This window comes from Cebus imitator, unplaced genomic scaffold, assembly GCF_001604975.1.
Source record: "Cebus imitator isolate Cc_AM_T3 unplaced genomic scaffold, Cebus_imitator-1.0 Scaffold299, whole genome shotgun sequence".
In the NCBI taxonomy this organism is placed as follows: Eukaryota; Metazoa; Chordata; class Mammalia; order Primates; family Cebidae; genus Cebus; species Cebus imitator.
In genome coordinates this window covers 1,578,638-1,592,647 of record NW_016107614.1, presented here as the reverse complement: position 1 = coordinate 1,592,647, position 14,010 = coordinate 1,578,638, and the positions used below count along the sequence as shown (strand labels likewise).

The 14,010-nt window shown below is 51.7% G+C and overlaps 1 protein-coding gene across 4 annotated transcripts in view; it reads right to left on the bottom strand.

The window, feature by feature from the left end:
* SLIT1 (slit guidance ligand 1) overlaps positions 1–2,999 on the bottom strand; it is a 191,135-nt gene extending 188,136 nt beyond the window's left edge. For 3 of the 4 annotated variants that reach the window (XR_001817610.2, XR_001817609.2, XR_001817611.2), the window contains exon 1: positions 2,347–2,746. Coding sequence is in view for 1 of the 4 variants with exons in the window: in XM_017502778.2 (XP_017358267.1) it covers positions 2,347–2,543 (197 nt within the window). In the remaining 3 variants the exon portion in view is untranslated. Of the gene's footprint in view, positions 1–2,346 lie in introns of all 4 variants that reach the window. The other variant, XM_017502778.2, reaches the window with a different exon arrangement.
* Between the last annotated feature and the right edge of the window lie 11,011 nt (positions 3,000–14,010).

Sequence of the window (14,010 nt, the reverse complement as noted above, 5' to 3'; positions counted from 1 at the left end):
GCCTAGATTGCCTCCCTTCTCTGCTTGGCAAAATCCAGACCAACCTTGATAAAGTGGCCCATCCTCTGAGAAACGCCTTCACCTGGAAAAGGGCTTCTCATCCCTGTGTTCCCACATTCCTATTCCCCGAGGCTGCCTGGCCCTCCCTCTCCTGAGAGCTCAGTTAGAGGTCTTCTGCCCAGTCCTCTAGACCACGTGCCCCTTGAGGACAGGGGTGGGCTCACTCCCTCAGCACCCAGGGCAGTTCCTGGCTTCAGAAACATTTGCTGAATTAAAATAATGAGATTCCCCTCCCTAACCCTTCATAATAATGGCTCTCATTTAGCAAACATCAGAAGGCACCATACATGCTCTTCCAACATGCTCTTCCAACCTCACAAGAACCAGAGACCTTATGTAGCCTCAGCCCCATTTTCCTGATGGAAAGCAACTAAGGTTCAGAGAAGTTAAGAAACTTGCCCAAAGTCACACAGCTAATAGGTAACAGAACTGGGAAACCCAGGTAGTATAATTCCCGGAACACCAATTCTTTCCTCTGTACTAGGAAATTTCACTTTCTTCTCACTCTGATCACAGAAGAGCTAAAGAGTTCATGAAGTCTTAAATACTAAAAGTGGTGACAGAGTAAGGATGAAGGAGGTGATTTTAAGATTCAAGATTCAAAAGCAAAGAAGAGGGGCTAATGTATGTGTCTTAAATCTAGACTACAGCCAGGGTAGCAGCTGCAGGAGAAACTCCCGTGGACAGATGGGGAGCAGGTATGGAGGGGATGGGCATGAAGGGTGACCAGGCCACCACAGGGGTCCTCTGGACAGATTCCTGACCCTCAGTTCCTCTCTGGTTCCACATAGGATAATGCACAGGCTGCCCATGGAAACTCAGTGTGGTACCACCTCTCCCCAGCCCTAAAACGCACAGGCATTCAAACACACACACACACACACACACACACCCTTCCCATCTAGATTGCATCTAGATTGCAAATTCTCTGAAACCTCCACAGGAATTTTTCAGATGCAGCGAAGAAGAGTCTGGGGCAAATGTGTGCTAATTGCTGGCCTTGGTACAGAATCTGATCCAGGAGACAGTTCTCCTCAGGGTCAATTTTCTGTCTCTGACCAGCTGGGAGCCATGAAAATGCGCACGAAAGTTAACAAAATATGCAGTGGTGAGAGCCACTGCAGTCACCGAGGAGTGTGGGAAGGAGGAGTAGGTAGGTTTCAAAGGCGCCAGCAGCCTTCTCCAAAGCCCTGTTCAAAAATCTCCTCCGGCAGTCACCTCTTGGAGCAGTACAAAGGCCCTGCGTGTGACCAAAATCTACATACACACAGCCCATTACAGGGACTCTCATGGCCTCACGCTGTTAAGGTGGCCCCTTAATACTAGGAACTCACACAAACACATTCTGCAGGGGAATCACAGAAAACAAAGTATAAAGATCTGTAAACACACACACACACACACACACACACACACACACGCATTCTACTAGCTCAGTGAGTCTAGAAAAGGGTCAAGTTTCTGCAAGAATTCAAAAGTGAAAGAGAACAGGGGAAGAGAAATGCTGTTTTTTTATGACTTGCCATGGTCAATGTCTTTAACATTGGGCCCCCTTCTCGAAGCTTCTGACCTCTTGACATTATGCACCGGGTTCTCCATCCAAGTCACACCTACCCTTCTCCGGGCGCTGAATGTTATACACCCCAAGCCCATACCCAAAGCCCTCAGGTCCCATTGTCTGCCTGAGTTGGGGATGGCTGGGTGTGGAGGAGGCGGTGATGTGGGGACCAATGCGTGGCACCTGCGGGGAAGAATTCTCGAGGCTCTGGGGGAAACAATGGAGGAGAAGGGGCAGACCAGAAACTTCGCCTCCATCCCAGCCTGCTGCCCATCCTCAGGAGCAAGCTCTCGGAGCGGGAATCCGAGCAGCTGGCTCTGAATGCAGCCGTAGCCCCATGTGTCCAAAAGGAGACAGTGTGCCTGGCGAGTGTGGGAAGCATCCCTCCTGGGTGCCAGGAAGGCTTTCTGGCAGCAGTTCGCAGGCACCCTGGAGGAATACAGTGCTGGCGCAGTGGGGAGGGCCTCCGGGTGCGAAGTGCAGGGTGCAGGTGTGAGGATGGGAGCTGACAAACCCGCTGAGGGCCCTTTCAATCCCAGGGAAAGGGAAACCACGGCGCTCCTGGCTCCTGGCTCGGAAAAAACCCTGGCAGGCACTGACCCGCCTGTGGGCTGCGGAGCCCGAGCAGGCTCCAATGGTCCTGCCCCCACCCGCAAGCCTGGAATTGTGTCTGGGTGGGAGGGCAACGTTGGGGCTCCCTGCGAGCCAGGGGCGGGGGCCATACTCACAGGCGCTCGGTGTTCCGCGGGATGTTCTTGGGGATGGCCTGCAGCCCCGTGCCGTGGCAGTCCACCGTGGTGCCCGTGCAGGTGCAGAGGGCGGGGCACGCCGAGGCACCCAGGCGCCAAGCGGCTGCCCACAGCAGCATCCAGAGCTCCGGCCGGACCCGCCCCGCCGAGGACCCCCACCCGGGCGTCAGCGCCATGGTGCCCTCACCGCGTCCCGCTCGTGAGCCAGACGGCGGCAGCCGCTGACCATCCCCGTCCGGGGCCGCCTCCAGGTGCAGTCCCGGGGCAGAGCCACCCAAGAGCCCGCGGGCTGGGAGGCACCTTGCTCCTCCAAGCGACGGCGCCTGTGCGCTGACTGAGGGAGGGCGCCTTGGGCTGAGGGCGCTCGGCTCCTCTGCTGTTTCGCCGCCTGCGTCTCCCTCTCCCTCCTTCTAGCTCCCAACTGACTGCTGCGAGGAGGAAAATGGGCAGGCCCCGCGCGCGCACGCACCCCGCGCACACACCACACACACAAACGATCACACACACACCCGCGCGCTCGCTCCCACCCGGCAGTCATCCATCAATCGAAAAGCACACATCCAGGGCCAGGCTCCTCCCCGCCCTCTCCCAGCAGCTCCCCTCTCCCGACGACCACTCGGCGGCTACGAGCCGCCTACAGTTTCAAAGGTGGAACCTCCGAGGCGCCGCTAGCGGGTAAGGGCTGCGGGGGAGGGGGGAGGAGAGAAGTGGGCTGTGGCTCGACCTGCCAAGTCCGGACTCACACACAGACACACACACACACACACACACACACACGCCCACGGCGAGGACGCGCACATTTAGGTGCACGCACCCCGGCACCCCCGGCCCCAGCTGCTAGTTCAGGGTGGGAGGGGGATCTTATTTTGCCGCTTGGACACCTTCTCCTGGGGCCCAGGCCCGTTTCCCCTGATCCCCCGACGGCAGAAGCGGCCTTTGGCCCCACCCGACTGGCTATGTCAATTATTGGTGAGGGGAAACCCTGCGCCGGGGGTGGCATCCTCAAGCCACCAACCTTACTTAGCCTGGACTTTGAGGGTGGAGCCTTGGGGGGGTCCATGAAAGCCCTAGGCCAAGTACAGTCCCCTACCTACCTCAATGCACCCACTTCTCAGAGAGGAACAAGCCAGCCCCACGCCCATGATGAGAATGGCTCTGACTGGGACATTGACTCAGCAGGGCACATTTTCGCCATAGTTACACCGGCTTCTTCCCCAGTTGTAGAAGAGAGGGTCGAGACATTAAGGGGACTTGGAAATCTGGCAAACGTCTTCCTCCACTCACATCAGTGTGTCTCCATTTCTGACAGGTGGAAACAAATGAAAAGGAATATACTTGCTTCAGAGTGGAATTGTGTGGGGAGTGAAAAAGAAGAAAAAAGAAAGTAAACGAATATCCATCTTGCCATCAAAAGAAACAGAGAAGGCTGGCAAAGGTCTGGGTGGCCTGCTTGGGGAGAACCCCACAGGCCACCCCAGTCAGACCCAGGCCTCACACCCAGCTAGGTAGGGACCTTTCTCACTGTAAGGCACGTGTGGACGTGGGTGTGCACAGGACATCCAGGTGGGGAGAGAATTCTCCTCAACCCCAGAAAAGCTGAAAGACCTCCTCAAAACTAAGGACAGCTGTGGCTTGCTGGGCCAGTGTCCAGCATTCAGGGCCGTGATAGGAGGCTGCCTGGCAAGAGGACACAGCTGGGCAGCCTAACAAGCATCTCCTGTCCCAGGAGTGGCCGGGAGCAGGCACAGCATGGACGCATTTGGCGGGGAGGGTGTCAGATGCGGTGTAGGGGGGAGGTTGATAGACTCCACAAGGCTGAACCCTTATCACCCACCAGGTAGCCAAGTCTCAGGCATTTTCTTTGTTTTTCTTTTCCATGTTGATGAACATTTTGCAGCCTCTCTGCTGTCACGGCACAGAGCGAGCCGTGGCCAGTGTGTCACAATTTATGCAGCTGATTTCACACATCCCCATCCGTGACCTCCACCCGGGCAGTGGGTTCTTGAGCATCAGCTCAGTTTCTCAGGGGGCAGGGTTTTCTCAGGAGTGCCTGTGTGGGGGGATTTTAGGGAAGCTTCCCACAAACCAGGACGGAGTCTGAGATGGCCACCTCTGCCCTGCAGCCCACCAGCTCCTGCTCCTGCTCCACAGAGCCCTAGCCCCTCTACCCGTGCCCTCCTCGCAGCCTCGGACAGAGTGGCACCCCCCTTCCTTGGTGCCTGCTGCTTTGTTTATCCCCTATTGGCACCCGCAGCTGCTTCTCCATACCCTTCCACATCCCACAGCCCTGCCCACGCCCTGGCATCCTCACTTGCTCCCCCAGACACACACCCCAGCACATGGCACTTAGTAGGCCTGTCACAGACAGCACTCAGGCTGCTGAGATGCCTGGCCTCCAACCTTCTGCTCCAGCGGTAGCTCCCAGCCCCATGACCTCGAAAGGCCCCTCAGAAGCCAGGACCCATGTGGAAAGAGTGTTGATTAGCCATGCCCTTTGGTCCTCAGAGTGACAGGGCGAAGGGGTATGAGGAGGGGTGGGAGAGCAAGGGTGCAAGATCAGGCCTGCCTGTGGGTCCCGAGAGCCAGGCCCTGCCCTAGAAGCTTCCAGACCAGGCTGGACAGTGAATTCCAAGCAGGCCCTGAGCTGAGTTGCTGCTGCCTGGCAAAGCCTGGCTTTTCCTCTGAAGGGAGGGAAGGAAGGAGCCCCCCCAGACCCAGGACAAAGACTCCCCCGACAGCCTGTCACAGGAGGCCCTGCCCCAGCAGCCGGGCAGCTCCCCAGCTTGGCTCTCATCCCTGGTGTCTCCACCTCAGAACCTGGCCAGCTCCCCGATTCAGGAGGCAGCTCGCCATGAATGAGCACAGCTCATTAGCGTGCCCAGCACATTTACTCGTCAAACAACCGCCTGGCCAGCCGCACACCCCCAAGCCCCCCTCTGCTTTTTCAATTTCCTCTCCCATGCCCCTCCCTCTCTTGGGTCTCCCTACCCCCTTCCTACAGCCGGACCACCTGCTCCCACTGCACGGGTGAGGAGGAGGCAGGTCTGGTGTATTGCTGCTGCCAGGAATACTCCACCAAGCCTGGCCCTACTCACCTGCTGCCAGCAGGGCAACCCCCTGGCAGGAAAACTTGGGGTTGAGTCTCCCCATCCCAGGGCATGTGTCCCCTTTGAGTCCTCTCAGCCACATGTGCCAGGAGTTGAGGACCACTTCCCATGTGTGACTCAGGGAGAGAGCGCCCTCCTTACAGCTTCTGCACAGGGTCCTCTCCCCCACCTCCACCAGCCCCTTCTGGAGTGCCAAGAATCAGGAGAGCCTGGGTGAGGCTGAGGAGTGCTGTGGAGTGGATTTCCAAACCACAAAAGGCAAAAGTGAGACAGAATGGCTGCTAAGTAGACATCTGATAAACACCACTTATTGAGTATCTGTGTACTACATGTGCTGTACTGGAACTCAGCAATCCAACAGGGGACAAGAATGGCCCCAGCCCTCAGTGGGCTCACCGTCCAGTGGGGGCACAGAAAGAGGAAGCAGGAACACATAATCAGTTGGGTGTCAGTGAATGTGGAATTGCAGAGAACCCAGAGTGAGGGCACAGAGTTGGGCTGGAAGGCTTCCTGGAAGAGGAGGCATTTAAGCTAAGTCTTGAAGGATAAATAGGCATTTGTTGGACAACTAAACAGGAAGAAAGCCTCTCTCAGCAATAAGAAGTACATGAGGCAAGTCACACAGACTGGGAGCAGCATTCTCAATGGCTGAGCTGGGGCTTGTCCAGCAAGGCTGGAGCGTGGCAGAGGGTATGGGTGGAGGTTACAGAAGTGATGAGGACACATCCCAGAGGCTCCGGTGCAGCCTTTCTCTGGCTTCACTGGGCTTTCGGCATCACCTGGCCTGGTCCTGTGCTCAAGCACGTCTATATGTGCAAGTGCTTGGAAATGGACTGCCTCTGGAACCTGGTGCTTCCAGGGAGGGGACTTGGGAGGTGGCAAGGAGACAGTTGCAACAGATGCTTCTTTTCTACTGTTTGGGAGGGAGGGGTGGGTTGTTTGTTTTTTGAGACAGAGTCATGCTGTGTTGCCCAGGCTGGAGGGCAGTGGCATAATCATAGCTCACTGCAGCCTCCAACTCCTGGGCTCAAGCAATCCTCTCGCCTCAGCCCCCCAAGTAGCTAGGACTATAGGCACACATCACTACACTTGGCTAATTTTTTTTTTTTTTTTTTTTTGTAGAGGTGGGTCTCCCAGTGTTGCCCAGGCTGGTCTCAAACTTCTGGGTTCAAGCTGTCCTCCCAACTCAGCCTCCCAAAGTGTTGGGATTACAGGCATGAGCCACCACACCCAGCCTTTGTTCAGATTTTTCACCCTGTGTACTATGAGCTAATTTCCCCCTACCAATACACTTTTACCCGCCTGGGGTGCTTATCACACACGCTGATTCCTGTGGCCCACCCCCGACCTTCCCAATCAGAATCTTCACTGTTAGCAAGCTGAGGATAGTGGGTAGAAGCAGTGCTAATTCTGATGCAGGTGATTCCAGAGACCGAGCTCTAAGAATCAAGGCCTGGTGTGCTGAGTTAGGAGTTTGAAATTAGACCTGAAAACTCTGGGAAGCCATTGAAGGAAGGGGCCTGGCAGGGACAACAGGTCTGAGGCCCACCTGCCTTCCTCCTCTCCAGGTTCCACACACCATTAGCAAGGATGAGGCATGGCAAAGAGTAGATGGTCAAGGGAGAGTGGCAGTGGCGTACAAGATGTCAGAGCTGGAAGGGATTATAAAATCATCACATCCAAACACCAGTAAACAGAAGCCCAGAGAAGTGAAGCAACCAGCCTGACTTCACATGGCAAAAGAGTTACAGAGGTGGGCCATGAATGAGACCACACACCCGGGCAGAACACAGCATCCAGTCCACCCTTGGCACTCCTCCTGACCCGGCCACCATAGGGGAACTACGAGAACAGGAGTCCCTGGGAAGTCTGTGCCGGCAGGACTGACAATATTTTAGCTTTAATCTCTAAACCCCTGGCCATGCTCAAATTTGGAGGAGGCTGAACCATTGGAGGCTCTCAGTGGCAAAGCCTACAGCAAGGAAAAGCTCCTAGACTAAAGGTCAAGTGACTTTTAAAGCCCAGAGGCCACCATAGGCATCCAAGACAACTCTGACCAATAGAAGCACTGGAAGCAAGAGAGAAGCAAAGTGAGTGCTGGGATGGGAGGAGAGGAGGAGAAGAAAGGGAGAAGGCAAGGAGACAGCTGCACTGACGCCAACCGTTCATCCATGCAGCAGACATCAATTGCATGCCAGCTGGGAGCCACGCACTGGAAACAGAAGAGATTTGTGCTTTGGGATCACTGGGCCTCTTGTATGTTGTTCATAGTTTTCATCAACTTAAAAAGTTTTCAACCATTATTTCTTCACTTTTGTTTTCTGTTCCCTCCTCTCTTTCCTCTTTGTTGGGGGCTCCATTTACACATATATCAGGCCATTTGAAGTTGTCTCATAGTGGATGGATGATGCCCTGTTCCTTTTTTCAGTCTTGTTTCTCTGTTTCATTTTAGTGAGTTTCTCCTGGTGGATTGTCATGTTCATTATCTTTTCTTCTACAGTATCTAATCTGCTGTTAATCCCATCTGGTACATTTTTTTTTTTTTTTTTTTTTTTTTTTTTTTTTTTTTTTTTTTTTTTTTTTTTTTTTTTTTTTTTTTTTTGAGACAGAGTCTCACTCTGTTGCTCAGGCTGGAGTGCAGTGGCACAATCTCAGCTCACTGCAACCTCCACCTCCTGGGTTCAAGTGATTCTCCTGCCTCAGCCTCCCAAGCGGTTGTGACTACAGGCATGTGCCACCACGCTCAGCTAATGTTTGTATTTTAGTAAAGCTGGGGTTTCACCATGTTGGCCATACTTGTCTTGAACCCCTTACCTCAAGAGATCTGCCTGCCTCGGCCTCCCAAAGTGCTGGGATTACAGGCATGAGCCACCGCACCTGGCCCCACCCGGTACAATGTTTATCTCAGACATTACTAATTCTATTATATGTATCATTTCTGGGTTTGAAATAATTGCTTTTCTTCTTCATTATGGGTCATACTTTCCTGCTACATAGTCCCCCGGATCTACACATGGATACATTCAAGACCCCAAGTGGATACCTAAAACCAAGGATAGTACCAAACCCTTTTCTATTATGTTTTTCCTATACCTACATACTTTTGATAAAGTTTAACTTATAAATTAGGCACCGTAAGAAATTAACAACAATAATTAATAATAAAAATAGAATAATTATAACAATATACCATAATAAAAGTTATGTGAATGTAGTCTCTCTAGCTCCCTCTCTCTCAAAATACCTTATTGTACTATACCACAGATAACTAAAAGCACAGGAAGTGAAAACATGGATAAAGGGGAGCTACAGTACTTTGTATCCTGGTAATTATAGATTTCATGCCAGACATTGTGGATTTTACCTTGTTGGGTGCTGGATATTCTTGTATTTTGAAAAAATATTCTTGAGCTTTGTGCTGGAACAGAGTCTAGTGACTTGGAGCCAGTTGGATCCTTTTGAGGCTTGCTTTTAAGCTTTCTTAGGCAGGACTAGGACTAGCCTATAGTCAAGGGCTGATTTCCCCGCGCTTCTGAACACTCTCCCCAGTGCCCTGTGAGTTAGGAGGTTTCTGCTCTGGTTGGTGGGAATGCCAGCTAATCACAACCTTGTGAAAACTCCAAGGGTTGTTCTGCCTGCTCCTTTTGTATAGAACTTTCCCAGCTTCAGACAGTTTACACACAGGCACTGATCAGTTCTCAGCTGAAGCCTGGGGGAGGAGAGGGTGGCACAGCAGGAAGAACCATCTGCAGATCCTAGCTACTCATCCCTCTGTGTAGCAATTTCCTCTCCTGTCTTCGGTGGGAACCCGAGCCACCTTGGCCTCCCCGGACCCTCAGCTCTGACTCCTCAATTCAGATTGATGCCGGGTTCCCCCTGGGTCCTCCTCTTGCTCCATAGCCTGGAAACTCTCTCCAGGCTGTAAGCCAGGCAATTATAGGGCTTGTCCCACGTGTTTCTCCTCTCTCAGAAATCGCTGCCCCACGATACCCGTCGTTTAGTGTCTCATAACAGTTGTTTCCATTTTTTCTCTGGCTTTTCAGTTGCTTAAGGCAGGAGGGGTAAAACTGTCCCATTATATCATCTTGTCCAGAAACAGAAATGTGGAAGAGACTTTTGACAATACTTCATGCCCTCAAAACATTTTCTGTGTAGACCAGGTATGGTGGCTCACGCCTGTAATCCCAGCACTTTAGGAGGCTGAGGCGGGCAGATCAGGAGGTCAGGAGTTCGAGACCAGCCTGGCCAATATGATGAAAACCCGTCTCTACTAAAAATAGAAAAATTAGCTGGGCATAGTGGCATGCGCCTGCAGTCCCAGCTACTCGGGAGGCTAAGGCAGAAGAACCCAGGAGGCAGAGGTTGCAGTGAGCCAAGATTACACCACTGCACTCCAGCCTGGGCAATAGAGCAAGACTCCATCTCACATACATACATATACCTGTTCTGTGTGCTGGGAAAGACAGTCAAGCAAACAGATAATGACATGACCCTGACAAGTGCCCTGAAGCTGGCCAGAGAGGAAGGGACCTCAGCCACACGAGCTTCTCACAGTTTATGAAGCACATAACACTCTTGGTGCAGGCCGGTCCCTACGCTAGAATGGTCTTCCCATCGTAACGGCCCAGCTTGGCTCTCTGCACCCTTCAGGTCTCAGCTTAAGCAGCAACTCCTCAAGAAGCCTTTCTTCATGGCGGGTTAGGTCAGCACCTCTGCTCCCATCGAAGGGGACTGGGAAGCCATCCAGGGATTGAGGCCGAGGCATGACATAGGACCTATGTTCTCTCCTCTGTCTTCTGCCTCAGCCCCTGCTGCCTCCCATGGGAGGTGGGAAGGAGGGACCCTGTTTGGAAGCCCGTCATATACCCAAACCTTCTCCACCACACACCCTTCTCCATCTGAGTCAGCCTTCAGTTCTCCAAAGTCCAAGAAGGTGACAAAAATGTGGCATCAGGGAGCTCATTAATTCATCTGCATCTTGGGGGCCTCATCTGTAAAGAATAATCCTACCAACTAACAAACACTCCCATTGTACCTACAAATTCCAGGCACTCATATTGCCCCAAGACCTTTACCTACTAAATCATTTAATATGCCCAGAAACTTAGAAGGAACTGGAAGCACAAAGACATTTAATCGCTCACTCAAGGTCACACAGCACATAGGTGGCAGAGCTGAGATGTAAAATATGCATTTATTTAATATCTACCTCCTGGGACCAGTGTGGGGATTGAATGGATAATACATATGAAAGTACCTTATGGGCTGAGCGTGGTGGCTCACACTTATAATCCCAGCACATTGGGAGGCCAAGGCAGGCAGACCACTTGAGCTTAGGAGTTCAAGACCAGCCTGGGCAACATGGCGAAACACTGTCTCTACAAAAAATACAAAATTAGCCAGGCATGGTGGCTTATGCCTGTGGTACCAGCTACAGCAAGTTGAGGTGGGAGAATCGCTTGAGCCCAAGAAGTCGAAGCTGCAAGTGAGCTGTGATCGCACCACTGCATTCCAGCCTGGACAACAGAGCAAGACCCTATCTCAAAAAAGTAAATATATAAATAATAATAAATTTGGTTGGGTGTGATGTCTCACACCTGTAATCCCAACACTTTGGGAGGCCAAGACAGGCAGATTACCTGAGGTCAGGAGTTCAAGACCAGCCTGGCCAACATAGTGAAACCTTGTTCTCTACTAGAAATACAAAATCAGCTCTGCGTGGTGGCGCATGCCTATAATCCCAGCTATTTGGGAGGTCAAGGCAGGAGAATCACTTGAACCTGGGAGGCAGAGGTTGCAGTGAGCCAAGATTATACCATTGCACTCCAGCCTGGGCAACAAGAGCGAAACTCCGTCTCAAAAATAGTAACAATAATAAATTTTAAAATTGAAATAAGACAGTGCCTTATGCTGCATGTACAGGCATGTGGTTAGTGTGTTCATTTTTTTAAAAAGCCAAAAGTGGTCATAGTGATAATTTAGGGAACAGGCCTGTCTAGAGAAAGTTCCATTTGACAAACATTATGTACAAGTAATTTTAGAGGGTTTCTTCTTTTTCCTTAGCTCCTTCTGCAAATGTGTGTGTTCTGGGTCTGCTTGTGTAACTGACATGAAACCCAGATATTCTTAGACCTTTCCTTTCCCTCACAGACTGTGGGTGGCCTTCTCATTTCAAATGCCGTTGTCCTTCTCAAAATGGCAAAAACTCAGATTCAGCAGCTCACGGCCTAAAAACATTCAATGAACTTAAAAGTAAATCTAATCTAATTAAAAGAAAATCCACCCAAATGTTAACATCATTGGAATTATCAGTGATGTGTAGCCTCTTATTTTATACCCTTCTTTATTTTCCCTATTTTCTACAATAAGCTACAAAAAATGATTTTAGAAATAAAAATGTAATTACCAAATTATAGATTGAATAAAATTACCACTAAATTTCACATACCAAATTTAATGATTTTATGTGAACACACTAAATACTAAATACAAATTTTACATTCCTGCACCGAGAGAGCTGCTGTAGATCTGCAGAGGGTGCTTAAACAAATAAGTGACGGGGCCAGGCGTGGTGGCTCAAAAAAGTAAATATAGAAATAATAATAAATTTGCTTGGGTGTGATGTCTCACGCCTGTAATCCCAGCACTTTGGGAGCCTAAGGCAGGCGGATCACAAGGTCAGGGGTTCAAGACCAGCCTGGCCAACATGGTGAAACCCGGTCTCTACTTAAAAATACAAAAATTAGCCAGGCGTGGTGGCACCCACCTGTAATCCCAGCTACTTGGGAAGCTGAGGCAGGAGAATCACTTGAACCTGGGTGGCGGAGGTTGTTGTGAGCCGAGAGCCCGCCATTGCACTCCAGCCTAGGTGACAGAGCGAGACTCTGTCTCAAAATAAAATAAAAATAAGCGACAAGCCGGTTGCAGTGGCTTATGCCTGTAATCCCAGCACTTTGGGAGGCCAAGGCAGATGGATCACCTAAGGTCAGGAGTTCAAGACCAGCTTGGCGAACATGGTGAAAACCTGTCTCTACTAAAAATATGAAAATACAAAAATTAGCCAGGCCAGGCACGAGGGCTCATGCCTGTAATCCTAGCATTTTGGGAGGCTGAGGCAGGTGGTTGAGAATTCAAGACCAGCCTGACCAGCATGGAGAAACCCCGTCTCTACTAAAAGTACAAAAGGAGCCAGGTGTGGTGGCATATGCCTGTAATCCCAGCTACTTGGGAGGCTGAGGCAGGAGAATCGCTTGAACCCAGGAGGTGGAGGTTGCAGTGAGCTAAGATCATGCCATTGCACTCCAGCCTGGGCAACAGAGCAAGACTCTGTCTCAGAAAAATAAAATAAAAAATAAATGATGGTTTGTATGGAAATATCTGGAACAGACAAATTTACACAGACAGGGAGTAGATTGGAGGGGCTGGAAGGAGGTAGGAATGGGAAGTTACTGTTTAATGGGTTCGAAGTTTCTGTTAGGTGTGAGAAAAAAATTGGAAATAAATGGTGATGATTGCACAACACGATGAATGCACTATATGACACTAATTGTACACTTAAAATGGCTAAATGGTAAATTTTGTCACATGTATATAATTAGCACAATAAAAAATAAAAAGTGATGGCTCAGCTAAGGGAGATGTGGTCCAGAACACGGGTCCTCCACGGGTCTTTCCCTCCTGTTGCTGGTGATCGCTAAAGTTAAGCAACTCCCGCCCAGAGAGTTAAGAAGCCTGTTCATCATGCCCCACCGACAGGGACGGGGGATCTTATCCCAGGCAGTCTGATGCCAGATGTCACCCTGAACCTTTTTACTGCGCTCCACAATGACAAAACTGCGTGCTGCTGATGTCACATCTGGAATGATGTCACACAGGAATGATCTGCAGGTAACGCTGTAAGGGAAGTGCTGTTATCTCTGTTTACAGAGGAGAAACCGGAGCCTGGGAGGAGTCGTCGACTGCTGCTCGGTTATGCAGCCGGTGGGTGGCAAAGCCCCCTGTTCGCGCCCAGGCCCGGCACCTGCAAAGGCCAGACAACGGTGTCAACACTGCTGGCAGATTTAAAATAACCGTCTCAGTATTGAAGCTGGGTGAGGGGGCCAGGCTGGAAAGGCTTGGAGAGGTTTCCAGGGAGGGCAGGATGAGTTTTTTAAATCGACCGTTTGGTGGCTGCTTCGGGCTTCCGCCAAGCCAGTTTGGGTCCTTGGAGGATCTCTCCTCTTCCTGCATAAACATTCACTAGCGGGCCCGCGGCGTCGGGGCAGCGGCGCGGAACCCGGAGTCCTGGCTGGGTTCGCGGACACTGGCTCCCCCGCGGGGCGCAGCTCTGCTCGGCGGGACTCCCGCGGGACACAGCGCGGGGCGGGGGCCGCGAGGACGCGCGGGGGCGGGGCGGGGCCATCTGGACCGCCGCTTGAGGGTGGGCGCGTTTGCTAAAAGGGGCGACGGAAACCGCGCGCCTCTGCTGGATCAATCAAAACAGCGCCTCGGGGACAAACGGGAATGCGGGCGGCGCAGAGGCCCTCCGGGAGGTTTC